Source organism: Ostrea edulis, chromosome 6 (genome assembly GCF_947568905.1).
Source record: "Ostrea edulis chromosome 6, xbOstEdul1.1, whole genome shotgun sequence".
Lineage (NCBI taxonomy): Eukaryota > Metazoa > Mollusca > Bivalvia > Ostreida > Ostreidae > Ostrea > Ostrea edulis.
Window position 1 is genome coordinate 78,221,186 of NC_079169.1, and position 25,792 is coordinate 78,246,977.

The following is a 25,792-nucleotide window of genomic DNA, read 5'->3' on the forward strand; positions in this document are numbered from 1 at the left end:
TTATAACGATCTAGTTCGTCAGTACAACTTCGCATTGGGTCAAATGCTGTCTGACGTGTTTCATACCGATTGTTAAGCCGTTCTTGGCACACTGATTTTGACTGGGGATAGCTCCGTTTACCTGATCGGGATATGGGGCTCACGGTGGGTGTGACCGGTCAACAGGGGATGCTTACTCTTCCTAGGCACCTGACCCCACCTCTGGTGTGTCCAGGGTCCGTGTTTGCCCAACTCTCTATTTTGTATTGCTTATAGGAGTTATGAGATTGATCACTGTTCGTTATCTTCACCTTGCATACATATAGGCAAATGTTATATACCGTAAGTCTTTAAAGATTGTCCTTAAAAATGTGAGAAAAAACCCCAAGGAAAACATCACTTTTAGTTTGCTAAAACAATTCTTCCTAGTCACTTATTGAAACTGGTAGATATTACAATGTTCCTATAAATATGAGGGAAATATATATCTTATGGGGAATCTAGTTGAAGATGAAATTCACTTCCTTTATATTTACATTTGGCATTGCATTTCCTTATATAACAGTACTAATGATATCAATGTGACAGATACAGTCAACAGAGAATTTATTTAAACTAGATCTTCTAATATAGTGAATCATTTGACTAATTCATCTGATGAATGGATATCAACTTGTGAAGATGATGAAATTCTTAATTGCTTAGGCAAATTCCTTCATGACAATTTGCCTTCAGTTTTGTATAACAAGTTATTTTATCTTTGAAAGCTGCCCCATTTATATGAAGTGCAATGGCCCTTCTCTATATTACATAAAGTTATAATGTAATTTTCTCCCATACTCATGTATTTGTGTCATTGTATGTGAATTTCTCTATACTATTTTTGACAGTCTTTCTGTACATGTATGTGTGGAATTTTCCTTTTGTCCTGTTTTGGCTCAGAATTAGAAAATTAAATCGTTTCTATTCTATGGCATGGCATAACAATCTCTGAGACTAAAGTCAGTGATATTTCTAGGAGTCAATCATGAGTGTTTATGTGTTTTGAAGTCGTTGACCTTTCTCACAGTTCTATTATCTCCCTTGCGTTGAACAGAATTTCAACCAATGAAATAAATTAGAATTTTCACATCATAACATTTTCAACCAATCACAAAGGAGAGGAAGTGCATTGGCCAAAGACTGTAAAATAGTTCAACCATATGATACCGTCTTCCAAGGAAAACGGTAATGCCATGAAGTTGGTCACGTGATCAAATCCGATAACACTCGATTGGCGTTATAGTAGATTTGATCACGTACCAAATTCATGTCATATCCCAATTACACTCAAAATGATATCTTGTTTCTCTATTTTGAATTGTGTTCTTACCGAGCTTCCTTGATTATGTAACAGAAGACCGAAATAACGATCTTGCAACAAAAAATATAGTTACTTAGATTTTTTTCGAATAAACAATTAGGAACAATATCTAAGAGAATAGAAGTTATTAATATTTAGTTTAGGTTTAAGAAAGACGAAACAGGTGTAAAATAAAGGTAATTTAGAGCGGAAAGTCAACTGAATTGAAGACAAGAAGAGCGGAGTAAACTACGTTCGTGATGTGATTTGCGATCAACGATGGAAAAACTGTGGCGTTGGCGTAGCCTACTAAGTTGAAAACGCAATTGTTGAACATAAATTTGACAGAAATTCAAAGGATCAGGGAGAATTGATGGAGAATATGATGGGACAAGCTAAAGTTAACCTCTTGGTCAGGTTTTAGGAAGGAAACAACGGCATGTTCATCGTTAGGACTCTCGGTTGATGTAGGAGACGCTCCGAGACAGTAGGACAGATTTAGACGAAGTGTAGGTAGGTTTTTTTTTTTATTTACCTTCAGCGTGCGTTAAAGAAAATAAAAACGAACTGTCAAAGTTTTTGTTCACTTGAGAGATTTCTGTTGTAGGATTTTAATGACAGCGGTACTCTGACATGAACAGAATTTTTCGAGCCTCGAAACCAGCCTCGCTCATGCCTAGTCAGTCGTGATGTCAGTTATCCGGAAACAACAGGTCACATCGTCGTCATAAAGTAAATAGGTCTATATCTCTACCTCCATTTTTTCTCCTTCCAATATCAAAGTTACCTTATGAATTAGCCATGTTGAAGAAGTTGCAGTTTAGGCGTAGTTGTAGACGGTATTTAAAACTGTTTAAAATTTAAAAACCTGAACGCTATGTTTAATGTTTCTGTTTTATTAATTGATGAAATTCTTGTCTGTTTACAAAATAAACCCTGTATGAATACCCCGATGCATTTGTTTCTGTTATGATGTGATTGCAGAGATGAATCCAGGATTTCCGAAAGGGGGGAGGGGCATGAAAGTCAAGTATTAGCCAAATTACTCGGCCATTGTGGGTGCCAGTCTGGAATTCTACTCACACTATTTCTATTTTTTAAATTTGTGGCAAAAGGGGAGGTCTTTAAATCCGTAACTGAAAAAGCAAGAAGTCAGGTGAAAGTACCTGACTTTTGAAGCGGTGATTGTATTCATATGCAAGAAAGACTGATCATGTGACTGACTTCATGTTACAAGAAATTGAATGTCAATTGCATTAGTATTATCATATGAGTAAGTGCATTGGCAATCCTCAGTACCCCTTGCTTGTCGTAAGAGGCGACTAAATGGGTCGCTCCTTCAGATGAGACCACAAAAACCGAGGTCCCGTGTCACAGTAGGTGTTTCATGATAGAGATCCCTAGATCAGAGTCAGAACCTCTACCCCAGGGATAATGAAATTTACAATTTTGGTAGAGGCCTTCCTTCTCGACAACACTAAGCATTCATTTTTTTCTTACAGATGTGCGGTTATATTGAAGATTTTTGAAAATTGGTAAATATTTCTGTCCCACCCCTGAGATCACAGGAGAGCAGGAGTCCTGACATTTAAATTTAGGTCTCTCTTGTCCAAAAGATGTTTTAAACCAAATTTGAAAAGAATTGTAATAAGTTAAAAAAAATGTTAACCAATCAAATTGTACATCAAACACCTTAAATGAATAACCAATAATGAATGGGTTTAGGAAAGAGGAAGGAATAAAATCTGGGCGTTTTTACATGCAGGAAACCAAAGATTATATCAATTGTGATTTCCTCGAACACTAGATCACCGATTGAGTTCAAGAGAAAAATAAATAACATGGACAAACATCAGACTGCCATAGTCATACACACAATAAATTCTTTGCATGGCTTTCGAAGTATTAACATATTCCTTAACACTTTGGAGATTGATAAACTAAATAGAGTAAACACCCGTAAAATGCATCTGTATTCGGAATAAAACAGAGCGTTAGAATATACAACAGGAAGGGGTAGTTTACTGAATTCGATGTTGCTCCCATTGGTAGGGGAATTACATCATACGACGTGGGCGACCACTTGATGATATAGCCTAGATTTAAACAGCTTGAAATTCATGAAACATACAATTACCACATTTTAATCACAGAGAGAGAGAGAGAGAGAGAGAGAGAGAGAGAGAGAGAGAGAGAGAGAGCAAATGGTGTATCTTAGAAAAGAAGCATCGATATCGTAATCTAATACATAATGTTTTTATTCAGTAAATGAACATGAAGGCAGTTCCGACATTGCTCTTCTGAGAAGCCGTGATGACTTAAGACATTTATTGATGCTGGTTTTATCACAGACCCTCCTTGTGTTTTGCGTATTTTTTGTTTTGTGTAACGACACTTTGCTTGAAGTGGCATGTTCCGTAGTACTCTCATCTTTAAATAAATATCCTGCTCTATGAAAATCCCTTGCTGTGACCTACAACCCTACATTTAGATATATCGACGACGTTATATCTACATTGTATTAACAATGCTCATTTTTATTCACATGTAGATTTGATATATTCCAGTTAAAGACACCAGTCTTCTACATCCGCTTCATATTTGGATATTTTTATTGATAATAAATGTTACATATATCAATACATTAACAACTCAAACTATATTGTACTATGCATTTAACCTGGCCGTACTTGCTATTTTTCTGTTGTATGAAAGGTGAAGATAACGAACAGTGATCAATCTCATAAATCCTACAAACAATACAAAATAGATAGTTGGGCAAACACGGACCCCTCGACACACCAGAGGTGGGATCAGGTGCCCAGGAGGAGTAATCATCCCCTGTTGACCGGTCACACCCGCTGTGAGCCCTATATCCTGATCAGGTAAACGGAGTTATCCGCAGTCAAAATCAGTGTGCCAAGAACGGCTTAACAATCGGTATGAAACACGTCAGACAGCATTTGACCCAATGATAGGTTGTACTGACGAATACATTGAATGTACATGATACATATATTGTAATATTTAAGACGAAAAGCCAGCAAATTGAAAAAAAAAAGCTTGTCTCCAATACGTTTGATTATTTAATTACCCCTCCCCCCTCAAGAAAACGACTAACTGGATGACCTCGGCTTCTCCATCCTCACATTCCCATATTTATGTAACAATATTCCATTGTCACCGGCATGTGGTGTTTGTGTCTCTCAATTGATTCGATACGCGAGAGAATGATCTGCTGATGATCAATTTTAAATCATGCCAGGCAACTGAAAAAGAAGTTGACATTACATGGTTTTCCAACAGTCTCGTTTAAAGTCAGCATTTCACAAAGTCAATGGTTGTTGTAATAAAGGCAGATCTTACTTGAAAATACAATCTGTTGTTTGGTCAAATGCTGTTAAATCTGCTTCATACCGATTATTAGGCCGGTTTTAACATCTTGATTTTGACTACCGATTACCCCGTTTACCAGATCAAGATATAGGGCTAATGACCGGTATGACTGTTCGACAGAGGATGTTTACTCCTATATACCAGATCTCATGTATGGTGTTTCCAGAGATCTGTGTTTGCCTTGCTGTTAATTTTGTGTTCTTTATAGGATTTAAGAGATTGGCCACTGTTCGTCATCTCCATGTTTTCATGAAATCAATTTGTTTACGTTACATAAGTTATCATATGACGCCATTATACCGCAACTGTTTGTCGGTATGTTGTTCGCTTTGTTGTTTTAGAAATAGATTATACCTCATCCGATCAATATCGAGAGAATCCTGGACCTCTTCATTGTCAGATTGGTCATAAAAGATAGTTACTTTCATAGGTTGAAGGGGTTTTCACTATCAATGCACCAACTGTTTGACTGGTGATTGACAAATGCCCCTGTGAAATTCATTTAAAGATTGATAGTTTTGAAATCAAACGTCAGGGTTTCTGCTTTGCATATCCTTATAGTCTACGTTATAGTTAACAAACGCCATGGATAGCTTGGTCATGACTAGATGATCTTTTAAATTACTGATTTTTTGTTAGTACGTGAATATTCACATGCATGAGACTCTCTACTACATGTATGATTACCAAAGGTTATCGTCGTCCACTTGATAGCTAGGTACTTGTGTGGAGTATGAATGTTACGGGTTCCTTACACGCTGTTGTTACATATGTAAATCGATTAAAATTTAGACATACGGACGCAGACGATTTTGTGAAGTTGAGGAAGGAGGAAGTTGCTGGATTGTAAAGATATTTTTTCAAAATAATCTATCTGGTAGTTATGCTGGGAAAAAGTGTTTTGGTGCTTTGGATTTTACTGTTTGACATAGCAGATCTAGATTCTAACATTTGCCCAACGACAAAGTGAGTATATATACAACATGCATGCATGTACCCTTAACACATAATTCATGTGATTTTCATTTTTCCATATATATATATATATATATATATATATATATATATATATATATGCAAGGTGAAGATAACGAACAGTGATCAATCTCCTAACTCCTACAAGCAATACAAAATAGATAGTTGGGCAAACACGGACCCCTGGTCTTAAAGTTTACTATTGTAGATTAAAGTTTCACAGTGTTCAATTAGTACTTTCCATACACACTACAAATACAATTAAATGCTTTTCACAAAGCGTTTACAATTTATTACTACAGAAGGGTAGATATTTCGTAGTGACATGTACATGTAGGACTATAATGAATCAAATGTTGAATGTTCCGTATTATTGTACATGTAGTCTAACCATGCTAAACAATGCAAGGTGAAGATAACGAACAGTGATCAATCTCATAACTCCTACAAGCAATACAAAATAGATAGTTGGGCAAACACGGACCCCTGGACACACCAGAGGTGGGATCAGGTGCCTAGGAGGAGTAAGCATCCCCTGTTGACCGGTCACACCCGCCGTGAGCCCCATATCCTGATCAGGTAAACGGAGTTATCCGCAGTCAAATCAGTGTGCCAAGAACGGCTTAACAATCGGTATGAAACACGTCAGACAGCATTTGACCCAATGAGAGGTTGTATTGACGAACTAGATCGTTATAACGACCATTGAATTTGCGAAATACTGACTTCAATCGAGACTGTTGAAATCCCTGTACCATCAACTTGTTCGTCAGTAGCTTACCTCGATTTAAAAACTGACTATACCCAGAACAAGCTCTTGCATATCGAATCAGTTGAGATATATAAACACCATATGGAGGTGATAATGGAATATTGCTACATAAATGTGGGAAGTTGACGATGGAGAAGCTGAAATCATCCCGTTTGTCATACAGTTGAGTTGTCAGTTTGCCGTTTTGTAAATATATATAGCGTAAATGTGTTCTGTTACTTCAGCAATGCAGAAAGATGCTGTGCTGGTTATAGAAAAATAAATGACAGCTGCGCAGGTAAGAGTCTTCATATATGGAGCAGCATACACGTTTTCGAAGGTTTTGTATACTTTTATCTCATTTTCATTATACCTTTAATAAACGTTGTAATGAAGTCAAAATCTGTAGAAACTCATTATATACAATACCGTAAAATACATATACATGTAGCAGTTCGTTCTCATTATTTACAATACCGTAAAATACATATACATGTACAGTACACGACACGAGTTTTATACACCCCACCGTGGAAAGACCACGGTGGAAAATCCACGGAGATACACCGTGTCCTCCGTGTTCCACGGTGTGTGTTATTTGCGAATACACACAGCTGCTAAAAGCTTTGTTCTAGCCACGGGCCTTGCGGGAGATGTGAAAATGTGCCGCAGGCCAAATAATCAAGATAAGGGTGGAATTTTAAGAAAAGAAAAAAATGTCATTATTTATCCTCCTGATACTTATATTGTTTTTCAGCATTTTGAGCCAATTCTAACGATACCAAACACTATATATTATGTTTTTAAGAAAACCTGGTTTTGAATTTTTTTCTTTAATAGTTTCCTTTCTTCATTAAAATATTCTTAAATTCTATGTTTAAATAATGCGTACTTACAGGCAATTCCTGTTTTGAATGCGAAATAGTATATTCAATAAATGAAAAACATACATGTACAACATGTGATAGGGATATTTAATAATTACCGATGTGCTCTCTCTCTCTCTCTGACAAATGCGCTGTTTAACATAATTATTTCCATCATATTGTGTTAATATGCATCTTGACAAATATAACTTGATCCAATATAGAAATTAGAGCATTGTCGATGATTAACAAATTGGAATTAATTTATTACGTAATTAATAGAAGCAAAAATACAAACCATCGAATGCTTTATTTTTAAAATCCCGAGTTAATTGCATTTGACCGAGACTTATCTTCGATGTACTTTGATAAGAGGTTTTCATTAAAAAAAATGTTCATCGGGAGTGTCTGGATAATTCAATGATTTTTGTATAATAAGTACATACCATGCAAATTCCTAGGGTCTTTGTCACAGTGTAACTAAATTACGGTTAGCTAGTTTGGGTTTTGACTTCTTATGAAAAATGTGAAATATATTGGGTCGGCGCGATATCAGATCTAGTCTAAGATCACGGGTATCTTGCGCCGACCCAATATATTTCACACTTTCCGCAAGCTCTTCTGTTGATTTCAAATACACGGATTAGCTGACCCCCATTGTTCTACTGAGGCGAAAACCCCTTCGAATTTGCATGGAATGTACAAGTTATACACAGGTCATTGTTATAGTCATACATCATAGTACCGCAAACCCGACAAACATTTTTTTTTTATTTTGAATAAGTTATTGAATGACGAAGTATGACCAAACTGCAGATTAAACTTTATAGAGCCCTGTGTTAACATTACTTATATTTTTCAATGTATCAGTAGGGGTATGTTGCCGGTTAAGTTGTGTAAATTTCTTGACAAGCAATAAAATAACAACAAAAATGGTGCTTAAATTGTCCGATTACGAAAACCTTAAATTGGGAGAGTGTGTGTGTGTGTGTGGGGGGGGGGGGGGGGGGGGGGGGGGTGTTGGGGTGGGGTGGGGGGTGTTAGTTGACTGAAACTGTCTCAATTCCCCCTTCCGACTTCAATTTCTTAAATCGTGCAGTGGGTAGGTCGCTACAAACTACAAGGCTAAATCCTTAACTTTCAAGTTTTCAAATTACACCCTCTCCGATTCTACGTGCTTGTAATCAATATTTAAGGATGTAAATCTGCAACTACATGTAGTTCATGAAAAAGACTAATATCAACATAAACAGAAATGACTTACCAATTATTTGCTGTTATTCATATACGCTATCGATTATTAAAATCTTTAATTTAATCTTTAGATGTATTAGATAATGAAAGCAACACACACACACACACACACACACACACACACACACACAGAGAGAGAGAGAGAGAGAGAGAGAGAGAGAGAGAGAGAGAGCGGGCATTGGCAATCATTGATTATAATATTTATGATTGTATGCAGATACGGGAAGTTTAATACGTTCAATATAAATCTTGAAAGTACAATTTCTTTTTGATTAATTATCCATTCCCTTTCATTCTGATATTGTTTTTTATTTCCCATTTTGTTTTCTTTACATGTTAAATTTTTCGGCTGGTCCGGGTTAGGACTAATGAATGAGACCCCCCCCCCTTCCAAAACGATGTTACGTGCTTAGCTGTCTATCTCCCTCTCAGTCAAAAATAAAATAAATACATGCTATATATACTGCAACATCATTGGATTTACTGGATAATTCTTCGATTTCACCTTCATAATACATGTTAATGCAAGCGGACTATCTAGACCCCCCCCCCCCCCCATCTTCGCTAGCCGAGATTATTCGTCCACGAAGGCACAGTTGACTCAAAACCCATTGCTAGCGGAGATTAGATGAATTTTACCCCCGTATTATGTTATAACTGACCAAAACCTAGTACGTTTGTTTTACAACTTTCATTCAGAAGACCCGCAAGTTATTGAGTTACTAAATAAACGAGAAAAGGTCTGCATTTTTATTTTAATGGTTGTCAACTCACAGGCACTCGACGTTTTAAATATCTATAATAAAAAAAAATGTCTTCCTGTAAACATAATATTGACAAGGTCAATATTATGTTTACAGGAAGACAAATTTTTTTATTATAGATATTTAAAACGTCGAGTGCCTGTGTGTCAACTCTATACTTTGTGATATTTCAAGACTTCATGGATTGTACTCAACTCAATTTATTGGATCTCATCACCATTATGCAATGGTATACAAAAATATAAAGACAAAAAGCTGTTATATATACATTTAGTAAATAATACATGCGTGAAATAAAGTATTTTTCAAGTTAGAAAAAAACCCTTAAAAAACCGTGTTATTATTAATGTGAAGTATGGGCATTCTAGGTAGGGGAGCACATCTTATTTTATTATTTTCTTAATGAAAGTACGGAGTTTTCTAAAGGTTTGTTTAAAAGTAAAGATATTCTTAATTTTTATTTGTTTAGGTGATAAAAATTTTATTCTTTGCTCACATTGCTTTACAGTTGAGTACATAATGAAATTCATCTCCAATGTAAACATGTACATGTATATAGCTGACCTTAATCACATATTCCTAATTACAATGAAAACTTTACGTAAAAATAAACCATTGCTTATGGTACACATTTCTTTGAACTGCTATTTATCAAATTGAAATTACTGGCATGTGATTGTCGTTGTTCACGACCCTTCTTTTATTTAGTGAAATTGTGCTGCACGTGCCGTGAAACAATGTACCGACGAGTGGTAGGAATAACACAGGTGTTTATATACAGGATGTCGAGAATTTGGGCGTTTCATAAAAAGGTGTGAACGTCTGCAGGGAAGTCTACAATCGGATATGTACCGAAAACACCAACGTATCATTAAACAACAATTACAAGAATTGAATGATTGATAGCTAATTTCTAAATAAGTAATGGGGTGGGGGCTTGCTTGCTGGCTAAGCGAAAAGGTCTTTGGGGTGAATCATTTCGGAAATTATTTCTTTGTTTTATCACACGGAGGTACACGGTGGCATCGACGGAGGTACAGGTGACATCCACGGAGATGCGCGGTGGCATCCACGGAGATCCTCCGTGGACTTCAATGTCTAGCTCGCGCGGAAAAATAGGACTTCAAAGGTGCCGACAATTTTAAAGGTCCACCGTGTTTGGGGCAAATTTGTTCCACCGCGTTGCGTGGAACACGCATAAAACTCGTGTCGTGTACTGTAGGAGTTCGTTCTCATTATTTACAATACCGTAAAATACATATACATGTAGCAGTTCGTTTATGCATCAGTTCTTCTTCAGGTAAAACGACGTAACGAAGCCACCATTTTGTACAGATTGAATTGTTTTGAATAATCTTATTGATGATTATTAGCTCAAAAGCACTAACCAAGTGGACTACACTCGTTTTTTGCTCAAAACAGGCAAATCAAAACAAATTTGAGAATAGAAAATATCAATTTATTTAGTAAATGACGAAAAGTATATACAGTACAGGGGGGGTCATTAAAACCAAGTAAAAAAGAGATCATATGCTGCAAATGACTAGATGACCCCCTGTTACATATATTTATAAAATTAACGTTGAGAAAGAGAACATATATACAGAAAATAAAAACATCCGATAGGGGGTCTAACAAGATGATCCCCTATTGCATACACATATGTAAAAAGACTATATTTAGGAAGACAAAACATTTTTAAATTAATGTTTGGTAGCTTCCCTATAATGAATAATCATTTTAATAAATTTCAAGTTCTTGGAAGCACCGTCTTGACAATTTGCATGTTACAGTATCTCAAGTAGATTCAGAATTGTATGATAGTGCAAACGGGGATATTAACACTTGCATTTGATAAATTTAATGACTTCAATTTTACAGTGTGTTTTGGTTTCTTTGGAGATAATTGCCAAACACCATGTCCTAACGGCTCTTATGGTAGGAAGTGTGAGGAAACTTGCAGCTGTACTACGGAGGAATATTGCAACCAATATGTCGGATGCCTGCCATGTAAGACAGTGCATGTGACAGTTACAATGAAATAACATAGTAACATATGGCACATGTCAGTTATCAGAAAATTTCTCTCCGATTGCAAGGAAATTTGACGAAATTAATGAGGGATATCACACCAGAGAAATCTGATATGGATGGAAAGTGGGGATATATAGAATAATATAACGATCTAGTTGGCCAATTCAACCTATCATTGGGTCAAATGCTGTCTGACGTGTTTCATGCCGATTGTTAGTCGTTCTTGGTACACTGATTTTGACTACGGTAACTCTGTTTACCTGATCAAGATATAGGGCTCACGGCGGGTGTGACGGTCGACAGGGCTGCTTACTCCTCCTATGCACATGATCCCACATCTGGTATATCCAGGGGTCCGTGTTTGCCTAACGCTCTGTTTGTATTGCTTATGGGAGTTATGAGATTGATCACTATTCGTTATCTTCGCATTTCATTTTTGAAATTGAAAAGTTTCAAATTTACCGTATTTAGTTTTTAAAATGCAGTTTTAGTAGAAAGTAATCTGAAAACAAGATGTGTTTGTGAAACACAAATGTCCCCGATAATGGTCAATTCCAGAGATGGCCAAGGTCACAGTGAGAGATATCTTGGTACCCGTAGAATGATCTTGTCACAAGAAATGCTAATGTGCAATATGAAAGCTCTGATATTAACCATTTAGAAGTTATGACCAATGTCAATTTTTTTAAAAGTAGTTCAAATGTCAAGGTCAAAAGTTTTAGTACCCATCGAAAGGTCCTGTCACAAGAAATACTCATGTAAAATACCAAGGCTCTAGCACTTACTGTTCAAAATCTATAAGCAAGGTTAAAATTTTCAAATTGTAAGTCAAACTCTGTTTTCTATTAAATGACCTTACACAAGAAAACGAACCCGCTTGTTAATGAAGGTACAACGTATTCTTTTCGAAAAACCGGTTTATATTGTTCACGGATTTCAAACCAAGGAAAAAGTACGATACAATATAGTTTAAGATAGGAGCATAATTATTGCTAATATAGATGAAAGTTGGATACTATATTTGTTGAGAGGCGACTCATAGGAAGTATTTTCAAAAGTAGGGTAATGAATTTCTGCGTAAATTAAAAAAGAATTGGAAGAGGGGATCACATTCTCCCATGAGCTTGTTTTGCTGGACACAACACAGAAAGGAGACAGACCTAATATTTGATTTTCAAACAATGCTCTTCTGCGTTACCTTGTTGATGCAGGGATGCTACTCATTACCTAGGAATACTTATATTGACAATACTGTTGTTACGCGTTATTGGCAGAAAGATAATTCGTACCCTCCAGTAGGACCCAGGGTCACCCCATTTTAGCATGATATCCGGTCAGAGACTATCTACGGGTCTCTATTCAGGTGTAGGTAGTCTTCCTTCAAATACAGTTGTACCTTTACCACTTTACCTAATCGTATGTCCTTGTAGTCCTGAAAATAGTTTTAGGTAAACCTTTATTGCCTCCATATGTTAGTACCCCTATGATCGATGGAAGGGGATGTATTCAAGCTAGCTAAAGGTTAAGCGGTGACACTTTCATCCGATCCAGTAAATGCTCTCCCAAGCCCCTATCTTTGCTCTTCACGAAAATATTAACAGATATGAAGGAGAATCTTCAAATGTACTGTGGGACTACATTGGTGCATCAAAATTGGTACCGTATAAGTTTTACATATGCCAGAAGTGGTGTAAATCAAATGCTGATTCTAAAATATTTTAAAGAACTTTGAATAAATTTGAAATTTCAAAACTTTTCTCAAGTCAACATGTATGACTTTTCAATACTTTACACGATCATTCCTCATGATAAAATAAAGATTAGACTTTTTGATATCATAGACAGTTGTTTCCTCAACAAAAATGGAAAACGAAAATATTCATATTTAGTGATCAGTCATCCAAAAAACTACTTTGTTAAACTCCACTCTGATTCCACGCACAAGTACTCTGAAATTGAAATAAAAACTATGCTGGAGACCCTAATTGACAATATCTTCGTGGTCTTTGCTAATCAGGTCAATTCCCATGGACACTTTGTGCTCCGTTGTTAGCTGACCTGTTTTTATATTGTTATGAAGCAGAATTTATTCACAAACTTCTACGTGAAAAGGAAAACTCTCTTACTGTGACCTTCAATTCAAAATTTAGATTTATCGACGACGTATTATCTATGAGCAATAATAATTTCATTCATATGTCGATTCGATTCTTCCCTGTCAACTCGAAATAGAAGACCCCATGCAGTCGTCCACTTCTGCTTCATACTTAATTGGAAATAGATATTAACGGCAAACTAATAACTCAACTATAACACAAACGGGGTGATTTCATCTTCTCTATCGTCAACTTTATTTATGTAGCAATATTCAATTATCACCTGCATATGGTGTTTATATCTCTCAACTGATTCGATATGCAAGAGCTTGTTCTTCGTATGAACAGTTTTTAAATCGAGGCAAACTACTGACAAACAAGTTGATATTGCAGGGGTTTCAACAGTCTCGTTTAAAGTCCGCATTTTGCAAATTCTATGGTCATTATAACGATTTACTTTGCCAATACCACCTATCATTGGGCCAAATGCTGTATGACATGTTTTATACAGATGGTTAGGCCGTTCCTGGCACATTGATTTTGACAACGGATAACTCCGTTGACCTGATCAGGATATATGGCTCACGGCGGGTTTGACCGGTCGACAGGGGACACTTACTCCTCCTAGGCAGCTGATCCCACCTCTGGTATAACCAGGGATCTGTATTTGTCAAACTGTCTATTGTGTAGTGCTATTAGGCGTTATGAGATTGATCACTGATCGTTATCTTCACCTTTCATGAGAATGCAAGGTGAAGATAACGAAGAGTGATCAATCTCATAACTCCTACAAGCAATACAAAATAGATAGTTGGGCAAACACGGACCCCTGGACACATCAGAGGTGGGATCAGGTGCCTAGGAGGAGTAAGCATCCCCTGTTGACCGGTCACACCCGCCGTGAGCCCCATATCCTGATCAGGTAAACGGAGTTATCCGCAGTCAAATCAGTGTGCCAAGAACGGCTTAACAATCGGTATGAAACACATCAGACAGTATTTGACCCAATGAGAGGTTGTATTGACGAACTAGATCGTTATAACGACCATAGAATTTGCGAAATGCTGACTTCAATCGAGACTGTTGAAATCCCTGTACCATCAACTTGTTTGTCAGTAGCTTACCTCGATTTAAAAACTGACTATACCCAGAACAAGATCTTGCATATCGAATCAGTTGAGATATATAAACACCATATGCAGGTGACAATGGAATATTGCTACATAAATGTGGGAAGTTGACGATGGAGAAGCTGAAATCATCCCGTTTGTCATACAGTTGAGTTGTCAGTTTACCGTTAATGTCTACTTTCAATAAAATATCTAAATATGAAGCAGAAGTGGACGATTTTGTGGTGTCCTTTATTTCGAGGTCACAGGGATATATCAAATCGACATATGAATGAAAGTTATCATTGTTAATAGACAAAACGTCATCGATATATCTAAAAGTGGAATTGAAGGTCACAGCGAGAGAATGTACAATACCCCTTCTTTTCACTCTTGATAGCCGTCATATACATGTTATAAAAACAACGATGTAAATTGCTTAATATAATACATGCATTTCTTACATAATTGCAGATATGACCAAGAAGAATGTTTCACTTTCAGAGCAATCATCCACACGTAAGTTTCCATTCAGGTCGTGAATTGACCATTAATAGTTTCCTTATTCAGCTGTGAAGTGATCTCCAATAGGTGTCATTAGGCCAAAATAAATAAATTGTGTGTTTCCGGTTCCCCGACCGACCCTAAAATATTTGAGCCGCCCCTTAAAAATGTATCCGCCGATATATATTCCGGAAGTAAGCAATTCCGGTTTCACTATTAGAAATCCTAATCTCGATCACTCGCTTGTTTGAGAAAATACATATATATCCTATACACAAATGGCAACGTGCTTGCCAAGCACATTTCTGGCAACAGGGCTCGCGCTGCCCATCACATTTTGCGATTTTTCAGGGGGAAAATGCGATAGAAATTCCGGATATGCGACACGGACATTTCGTATTTTAGATATTTTGTCGCCATCTTGAATGTTAGCTGTTGGCATCCAAACAGCCTCGGGGCTGTTTTACCTGTGCAGAATGAATGTGGATACCCTGTCGCATGGAAACAATAAGACTTAGGGGCGTCTTGTTTATTTAGCAGTTTACACAAGAGAAAGGGTTGATCCTCTATGTGCAGGTAGGTTTGAATAAAATTAACTGTGCACGTGTGAGTTGCCTACATATCGTAATATACTGGGGAGATACCCCGAGTCATGTCATTACTGGGGAGCTACCTATTTTGGACTAGGTCAGTTACTATTAAATGGAGGAATGTTGGGAAATTGCATCATTCTTGAGGTCTTTGGAAAATGGCCATAAGGAAACACAAAATTGTAGGTTCTTCTGAAATTGCTATGCTATGCTATCATCTTTTGACTTCACATCATCTTAATCCATTTAAAATTTATTTCAGACGTCCTGAAGCCCCTTCTCCACATAAGATTCACAAAAGGACCACCTTGTCATTCTGGATTTCAAGATGAAAACAGGATTCTTAAAAGAATTCTTTGAGTAATCAATGTGATGTGTTAAACTATGTTATGTTTACAGAAATTAATCTTCAGTAACTTTGTCATCAGTGACTTTTTCTGAGTATTATATGTCATTTACACTAATAACATAATTAATAAACATGTAGAAACTCATTTCTTGTCTTTATTTAATATAGCCAGTTATATAAGGCTATGAAATACTCCTAAATTTTTCTGGTGTGAAATAGAATTAAGTTAACTTAGCCAAAAACAGTATTTGAAAATAAAAATGATTGTGCTGAAATGTCATCTAGACTGACTGAAAGGCAGTCTGCTGAAATACAATTTTCACTATATTATAATAATAGTGATTTATGATAAAAGTTAATCAGGCTATGTTGTATGTAAGGTGAAGATAACGAACAGTGATCAATCTCCTAACTCCTACAAGCAATACAAAATAGATAGTTTGGCAAACACGGACCCCTGGACACACCAGAGGTGGGATCAGGTGCCTAGGAGGAGTAAGCATCCCCTGTTGACCGGTCACACCCGCCGTGAGCCCCATATCCTGATCAGGTAAACGGAGTTATCCGCTGTCAAAATCAGTGTATACATTGTGTAAGAATAATAAGAGACATATATATGATATGTTGTATATGCCTCTTGAATAATACATATGAACTATAGATCTAACAGTAAACGTATAAGAGGCGATGCACGCACGCCAGGTTGCGACTCAAAATTGTGGTCCAGTGTGAGCCCTGTGACAGGCAATTACAATAGGAAAATGTAAACATCAAGAGGGAGAAAACTTTATGACTACGGTAAAAAACAATGAATCACTGTTTAGAATTTTTGAGATGCATCATGAAGGACCGTCCATCTGAATGGGCAAAACTACAATATTATGCTGGCCAGTAAACCGCATTCCAAAAAACACAGAGCCGTATGAAGTTCAGGGCAGTAGTTCTGTTGGTGATTTAGCCGGATTTGAAATGTAATATTATTTAGAGTTTATATGTGAAGCGGATGTTGACCTTACATAATACACAGGGTTGTGAAATTTCTCGGGATCTTCAAAAACTGTACTTCTCAAAGTTGAATTTTAAACGATAAAATGTTGAAATAAAATAAAATGTTTTTCCGACCTACCTACCCTATTTTTTTTCTGGTTGGAATAGGAAACAGACTATTTATTTATCTTGGCCTAATTGACAGCACACGAAATTTCCATGTGTGTTGTTTTTGTTTACATTGACAACATCGGTCACGGTAGCTCATTAGTAGAACGTTCGCCTCGTAACCGGGAGGTCATAAGTTTAAGTCCTGCTTTTGCCAGGGTTGCGTCAAACCCAAGACATAAACATAGTTAATGATTGCTCCTTTGCCAAACGTTCGGTATTTAGAAGTGAGAATCACGGGCCGTTCGGGTATGACTTTACAAATGGAGGTTCAGTGTCGCGGCAGGTGTTGGTACGTTAAGACCCCTCACTGCTACAGCCTTAACACTAAGCACACAATGTAGATCTACATTTGTAATACTTCACCTGCAGTTGGTGATGTCTCAATATGAGTGAAAAATTATCGAAGAGACGTTAAAAAAACCCACCAAACAAAAATTGACAACATAGCAGAAATGATACTAGCAAGTCTATTTCATTGTTATTGCCATATACAGCATAGTATACATTCAGACGTTGTTTTTGCATGCACGCACGTAAATTTCACTGTCGTTCTGTGGAAAATGTCTGGTACACGATGTTAACGCTGTTCATTGTTCTACTATCAATATTTTAATTACATCTAATTTCGATTTAAAGTAGCAACAATGTCTTTTCCAGGGAGACTGTAAAAATCCCATCATTTCTATACGCCCGCCTTTAGACGAGACGTATTATGGTACAGCAATGTCTGTACATCCGTCCGTCCGTTCGGGATTTTCTGTTTCTAATTTCATTTCTCTGTCACATATCAAGCTAAAACTTGCTATGTAGCTTCTTTGTAGATCACCATAGATCATGTTGCAATTTTGATCTATATCGACTTCTCGTTCAGGAGTTTTGCCCCTTTATTTGAAAATTATTGTTTTATGGAGGTTACATAATTTGTCTGGCGAACTCCTCCCACAATTTTCAAGCGAGTACCATCTTGTTTTACAGAGTGTTTGTATGGATATTGAAGATGAGCATTTGGCAAGGATTTTCATTTTCTTCAATATCTGAGAAATTTACAGGTTGTTGAACTTGGTCAGTTTTGTGGAAATATTACAAAGAGAGTACATGATTTGATCGATGAAACTCTTTCACAGTTTTCAAAAGAGAACCGTCTTATTTTACATAGTGTTTATATGGGTATTGAAGGTGTACATGTGCCAAAGAATTTGATTTTCTTAAAGTTTTGTGAAAATTACAGGTTGAACTTTTGAGGAATTATTACTTAGTCTTGTTAGTAAAAGTTAAAAGACTTAGTCTAGTCTTAAACTTGTCTGTTTTTCTCTTCACAGTTTTCAAGTGAGGACCTTCTTATTTTACTGAATATTTGTATGTGTATAGAAGATGTGCATGTGGCAAGGATTTTGATTTTCTTGAATTTTTGTGATAATTACAGGTTGTTGAACTTAGTAAGTTTTGAGGAAATATTGCATAGATATTACATGAGTTGTCTTTTACTTTTTCTTCCACAGTTTTCAAGTGAGGACCTTTTTATTTTACAGAGTATTGATATGGGTATAGAATATGTGTATGTGGCAAGGATTTTGATTTTCTTCAAATTTTAAGTAACTTACAGTTTGTTGAACTTCGTCCATTTTGAGGAAATATTATATCAAATAAAAACATGGTTTGTCCTCAGAACTCCTTTCACAATTTAGAAAGCTGGGGTATTTATAAATAACTTGAAGATGTGCATAGTGCAAGGATTTTTATTCTCAACAATTTATAATTTTCTTTGACATTTTGAATATTTACAGGTTGTTGAACTTGGTCGAATTTGGGGAAATATTTCACACACACAACTCTTGGTTTGTCTATCTACCCCCATTCACAGTTTTAAGTTAAGATCCTTTATTCATATTATGCAAAGAAAGTATGTCATAGCCTGATGATGGCTGACACTACCTGAGGCAAAATGCTACAAATTATGGCTTTAAAAAAACCATGAAAGCATTTTCACAAGCGTATTATGTACCGTTTGCGGTACTCTTGTTTCAATAATATTTACATTTGCCAATGCACTTCCTTATATGACAGTACTAATGAAATCGATGTTCAATTTCGTATGACATGAATTTGGTCACGTGATCAGTTTGTTCTTGCGTATGAATACAATCACCGCTTCAAAAGTCAGTTCCTGTATTTTCAACTGGGTTCTTGCTTATGCAATGCAGTGGGGGATTTAGACACCCCCCACTCTCGCCACATATTTTAAAAAAAAAAGAAATAATGCGAGTAAAATTCCAGATTGACACCCAAAATGGCTGAGTATTTTGGCTAATACTTGACTTCCACCCCCATCCCCCACCCTTCGTAAAACCTGGATCCGCCACTGCAATGATATAACAGAAACAAACGCAGCAGGATATTTATACAGATTTTATTTTGTAAACAAACAAGAATTTCATCAATTTATAAAAGAGAAACATTAAACATATCATTCTAGCTGTTGTTTCATTTTATACAGTTTTAAATATCGTCTTCAACTTCTGCATGGCGATTTTATAAAGTTCTATGATATTGGAAGCGAAGACATGTAGACAGAGTTATAAGCCTATTTACTTTATGATGATTACTTAACCTTTTGTTTCCTGGCAACTTCCATCACGGCTATGACTCGGCATGATCATAAGCGAGGCTGGTTTCGAGGCTTGAAAAATTTATATGTTCAGGTCAGGGTACCGGTGCGAGTCTTCAATAAAATCCTACAACAGAAATTTCTCAAGTGAACATAAACTCCGTCAGTTCGTTTTTCTTTTCTTTTACACACACTGAAGGTAAATAAAAGACGCAACCTACCCGCACTTTGTCTAAATCTGTCCTACTGTCTTGAATCGTCTCCTGCATGGCTACGTTTACCGCGAGTCCTAACGATGAACATACCGTTGTTTCTTTCCAAAAACCTGACTAAGAGCTTAACGTTAACTTGACCCATCATATCCACCATCAATTCTCTCAAATCCTTTGAATTTCTGTCGAAATCTGTGATCAACAAGCGTGTTCAACTTAGTAAGCTAGACCGACACCAGTTTCTCCATCGCTGATCGCGACCAAATCACATCACGGATGTAGTTTACTCCGCTCTTCTTGTCGCCATTTCAGTTAACTTTACGCTCTAAATTACCTTTATTTTACACATGTTTCGTGTGTTTTTTTTTAACATTTTCAATTAAATATCTCTATCTTATATTCTCTTTTATATTGTTCCTAATTTTTTATTCTATAAAACTCTAACGAACTATATTTTGTATTCTACGATCGTTATTTTGGTCATCTACTACATAATCATGGAAGCTCGGTAAGAACACAAATCAAAATAGAAAATATAAATATAAGAAATAAAATATCATTTTTGAATGTTATTGGGATATGACATAAAGTTGGTACGTGATCAAATGTACTATAACGCCCTTCGGGCGTTATAGGATTTGATCACGTGACCAAATTCATGTCATATCCCAACAACATTCAAAAATGATATCTTATTTCTTAATTGAACGAATATTTTGGACCGAAATTCTAAGATACCGATTTCTTGATTTAATATACATATCTATTGGGATTTTTTCCCTTCTTTCTTTCGGTAATGCAGAGGTAAACACGAGCATCGATAAAGAGGACATAGAAGATTGGATCGACTGCGATACCTTAACTGTGGTCTTTTATGTCCTCTGCGGTACTCAGGCGTTTGTCATCCTTTCCTGCGTTGTGACGTTCTGTTGGTGGAGGTAAGTTCATGTAGCTCTTAACGTCTAAATGTGTTAACCTTCCTGTCTGAAAGTACACACGTGTCTTTTAAATGCACTATTCTACCCTGCATTCTGCTACGTGCTTGATTCACTTTACGTCTGGCAATAATCGCACAACTATTATCTACGAAAATGTTGCAATCTAAGAATTTTTAGAACCAATTCACATTGCATGAGTTGTAATGCTATGTTCCCACTATCATGAATCGCGCCACGATTGAAATCGTGGTCTTATTCGTGGAATAGTCGTGGTGAATGTATCAAATCTTGCCTAATCTTGGCGTCAATCGTGTTGGTAGCAAATGTTTTGACTGTCCAAATATTTTCTACGATCAACATCAGTCGTTATCAGATCGTATTGCATCGTAACAAAGCGCAACATATCGCATTTAATCGTGCTCCCAAATCATGATGATTCCGGTCAATACACCACGATTTGTTGCAATGTCCCACGTTCTATCACGATAGTTATACATTATTTGTCGAAATGCGCATCTGGTGCATCAAATTGGTACCGTTTAAGTTTTATATTATAATATCTAAGCTGTCAATGCCACGTTGACATCAACTTCAACTTCCGCCATTTTCAGCGTTTGTATGTTGTATTGTTCACTTTCTAGATGTGGAAAAATGAAGTCAATGGTCAGTCGGGCTGTATATATACCTATCAGGATCCAATCGTAGTTCAAACAGTGATCATCTCGATCCTGAAATCGTATCCTATTGTAACATAGCACACTGGTTTGTGATTAACGTATCTTAACGTATACGAACATATCTGCACGTACATGATCGTCCCAAATCGAGAACTCGGATCGTGGTGATCGTATGAGATCAGGTTCAGTCGTGATCTTGATCGGAACAATCTTAGCAGAACGTATGTGATCGTATTTGAACGTTGTTTAGATCGTGTCACCTGATTTATCTTTCGTAACCTTTCCATATCAAAGCGCGACAATTTGTTCAAGAACGTAATGACTCGCATCACCTCTTATATCAAAACCTGAAATTCCAGAAAACTTCCGTGATCAACTACGAATTGTCAATCGTGGCTTTGGTAACGGATCGCACGACAGTGTGAACCAGGCATACACCCTCAATATTTACTTAACCACCATCGCGTTATTATGGTAACTGCAAATGCATATTGTATGAATATGACCTCTTGTAGAGGCTCTACTGATTGAAATAGGGTAATTAAGCCCAATGTCGAAGAAATAAAAATATTAACTGCCAGAAAAATTTGCAAATCATATTGGAATCAGTACTGATTTACCATACTAATATATTTACGTAACAGGTGCACTTAAAATTCATTATACACTTGGTGTGGGTTAAAATACTCCATCTTGTGCCAAAGCGGGATAAATTCATTTGTATTTTGAAAGAAGATAAAGTTATATTAAGCAAAACTCGGACGGGCCTTCGCAAAGCAAGGCTCTAAAAGTTACACGCATGCCGATTTTCAAGTCACATGCCCTTAAGGTGGAATGATGCACCTGGTGATTTTTTCCTGTACCAATTCTTCATATATTTATAGAAACATCTGTAATAAACCCAGTTCACAAGTATTTTTCGTTTATTTTTCGCAATTTTTTAAATTAATTTTTTTAAAAGAAATTTGAATTTCATCAATGTTTAATTGCATACTCCAAAATTCCTCATTTTTTCTTTTGAGATATTCCTGTTTACAATATTTGAATTAAGATACAACAAAATAATATTTTTAGTCATCATATATTTTTAATATTTAAGGGAAAAGGTTTTTTTAACATCAAAATTCTATTTCTTGAAAAGTGATGTTTAAATCTATACTAACGTCTTTAAATAGAAAACATGTATATTAATGATATGAAAAGGTCTCGAATATTGTAATAAATATAAATGACCTTGACTTTTATATTTTAAAACAGCATTCCTTGACTCTGAGGATATCCTGCAACATCCACGAAAACGCTACTTTATTTCTTTAAATTAACCAACGTTCACCCCCTCCCTTTTTTACCGCTGCTGTTTGTACTGGTCCTGAATAAAACATAAAACTACGAGTTATTTTAATCAACGTTTCATCAAAACTTTATTTCATGACACTTTATCAACGTTGTAGATGTTCAAAACCTTCTCAACAGAATTCAGGATGCGACAACTTTCCAGACTCGGCAAACCGAAATGAATATCCGAGTGGACGAACGAGAAATGGAGACTCTGTAAATCTGGACAGTCTTTCTCGCTCACGTGAATCGAACACACTCTCTAATCACTACGATCGGTGCCAGTTCACCAGAGGAGAAATAGTTAACAATCCTCCGGGAGAATATAGTGTGTGTGGCTTAAACAATAAACAACATTTTGGCAGCTGTGAATCGAATAAAATTCCCAGTTTTAAAAATGATGCAAAGACGGTTTCCAGACCCGAGATTGCTGCACATAATGTGGTAGCTCACTGTCCCTCGATTAATGTGCCATCCACATCTACTCATCCCATGAGGCCATACAGTTTAGTGAAACACGATAGAGAAGATGCAGACAAAAGTTTCAATTTCGCTTCCGCTGGAGCAGGACTCGAGGATGACGGTGGATATCACACACTTATTCCACTGTAAAGAAGTTCAATGTACCTACAACCATTTCATATCAAGCCAGACATTTTTATGTTCATTATATTTTATTCATAGTACGATCTATAAGTCAGCATTTCGCAAATTCTATGGTCGTTATAACGATCTAGTTCGTCAATACAACCTATCATTGGGTCAATTACTGTCTGACGTATTTCATATCGATTGTTAAGCCGTTCTTGGCACACTGATTTTGACTGCAGATAACTCCGTTTACCTGATGAGGATATAGGGCTCATGGTGGGTATGACTAGTCAGCAGGGGATGCTTACTTCCCCTAGGAACCTGATCACACCTCTGGTGTGTCCAGGGGTCTGTGTTTGCCCAACTATCTATTTGTATTGCTTATAGGAGTTGTGAGATTGATCACTGTTCGTTATCTTCACTTGCATAAGAGTGGTATATTGATATTTAAATCCTCCATATCTTTGCAGTACAGTAGGATTACATGTAAAATTAGCGACGAAACTCCGGCTCATATGTCTGTCGATGTCTCTTTCTTCAAAATTGAAATTACAGATACATTTATGCGAGATTTTGATACATTTATCATTTATGCGAGATTTTGAATAGTAGAATCGTAGAGGGAAGGACTTGGTATGGTACAAAATTTTGTGATGCAATTGTGCCTTCAGGATTATTAACACAGAATACTGGCTTCTTTAATTGAGGTGAATATAACGAACAGTAATCAATCTCATAACTCTTATATGCAATACAAAATAGAGAGTTGGACAAACACGGACTCCTGGATATACCAGAGGTAGGATCAGGTGCCTAGGAGGAGTAAGCATCCCCTGTAGACCGGTCACACCCGCCGTGAGCTCTATATCCCGATCAGGTAAACGGAGTTATCCAGGTAATATGCAGGTTCTAAAAAAGCCTGTAGTATTCTTTTTCAAAGTAAGGGTGAGTTAAGGTAGTACTTTACATCGTCATAATGGCTGACTTCCTGTAAAAACATGGATGAAAAAATCGATATCAGCAATATTTGACTTTTTCTTTTCAATTTCAATACCTAACCGAGTAGCTCAGTAGGTTTGAATACCGACTGCTGAACTGTAGGTCGCAGGTTCGAGTCCAGCAGGGGTTTTAATTTTTTTCCAGATTACTTTCTATTAAAACGGTATTTTTTGACAAAATAAAGTATATTTGAAAATGTTCAACTTCAAAATATAAATGTACATATCCTCCACTTTTCATCCACATCAAATTTCTCTGGTGTAGCATACCTCCTTAACTTCACATTGTCTGTAAATTCATGACAAACCTCCCACACCCACACCCAAAAACCCTTGAAATCGTAGTTATGGCTAAACCTCAGCATACAAAATTGGGGAGAACCGCGATGAGGGGTCAAAAGATAAATCCATCATTACACGGCTTCATTTAATCGGTTCAAGCCTTCAATTACTATTCATCAATAATATAAAATGGAGACAACCAGCCATTAAATTCAATTTTGCTTGTAAAAGTAACGGACTTTGCATATTCACATATAAATGTGACAGAAAATTCACATTGTCAGTTTGGGGGTGACTGTGTCAGATTGGGGATGACTGTATCAGATTGGGGGTGACTGTATCAAATTGGGGATGGCTGTTTCAGATTGGGGATGCTGATTCAGATTGGTTGGGGGGGGGGGGCTGTATCAGATTGGGGGTGACTGTATCAGATTGGGGGTGGCTGTATCAGATTGGGGGTGACTGTGTCAGATTGGGGATGACTGTATCAGATTGGGGGTGACTGTATCAGATTGGGGGTGGCTGTTTCAGATTGGGGATGCTGTTTCAGATTGGGGGGGGGCTGTATCAGATTGGGGGTGACTGTATCAGATTGGGGGTGGCTGTATCAGATTGGGGGTGACTATGTCAGATTGGGGATGACTGTATCAGATGGGGTGACTGTATCAGATTGGGGGGGGGGGGGGCTGTATCAGATTGGGTGTGACTATATCAGATTGGGGGTGACTGTGTCAGATTGGGGGTGACTGTGTCAAATTGGGGGTGACTGTGTCAGATTGGGGGTGACAGTTTCAGATTGGGGGTGACTGTATCAGATTGGGGGTGGCTGTGTCAGATTGGGGGTATCAGATTAAGGGTGGCTGTATCAGATTGGGAGTGACTGTATCAGATTGAAGGTGACTGTGTCAGATTAAGGGTGGCTGTATCAGATTGGGGGTGACTGTGTCAGATTAGGGGTGACTGTATCAGATTGGGGGTGGCTGTATC

The 25,792-nt window shown here is 36.9% G+C and overlaps 1 protein-coding gene and 1 long non-coding RNA gene across 4 annotated transcripts in view; one reads left to right on the top strand and one right to left on the bottom strand.

Moving 5' to 3' along the window:
* Positions 1-5,502: 5,502 nt before the first annotated feature.
* Positions 5,503-25,792, top strand: part of LOC125664663 (uncharacterized) — a 91,264-nt gene continuing 70,974 nt past the window's right edge. The window contains exons 1-6 of one of the 3 annotated variants that reach the window (XM_056140868.1): positions 5,503-5,683; positions 6,689-6,741; positions 11,209-11,337; positions 15,041-15,085; positions 20,787-20,922; positions 23,051-25,170. In XM_056140868.1, the coding sequence (XP_055996843.1) occupies positions 5,601-5,683; positions 6,689-6,741; positions 11,209-11,337; positions 15,041-15,085; positions 20,787-20,922; positions 23,051-23,546 (942 nt within the window). In that variant the 5' untranslated portion in view covers positions 5,503-5,600 and the 3' untranslated portion in view covers positions 23,547-25,170. Of the gene's footprint in view, positions 5,684-6,688; positions 6,742-11,208; positions 11,338-15,040; positions 15,086-20,786; positions 20,923-23,050; positions 25,171-25,792 lie in introns of those variants that run through there. The other 2 variants (XM_056140867.1, XM_056140866.1) reach the window with 2 other exon arrangements.
* Positions 19,561-20,325, bottom strand: LOC130046973 (uncharacterized). Its single transcript, XR_008796056.1, has 2 exons — positions 19,994-20,325; positions 19,561-19,899 (listed from the first exon to the last, which is right to left on the bottom strand). It is a non-coding gene; the product is annotated as an uncharacterized LOC130046973 (long non-coding RNA).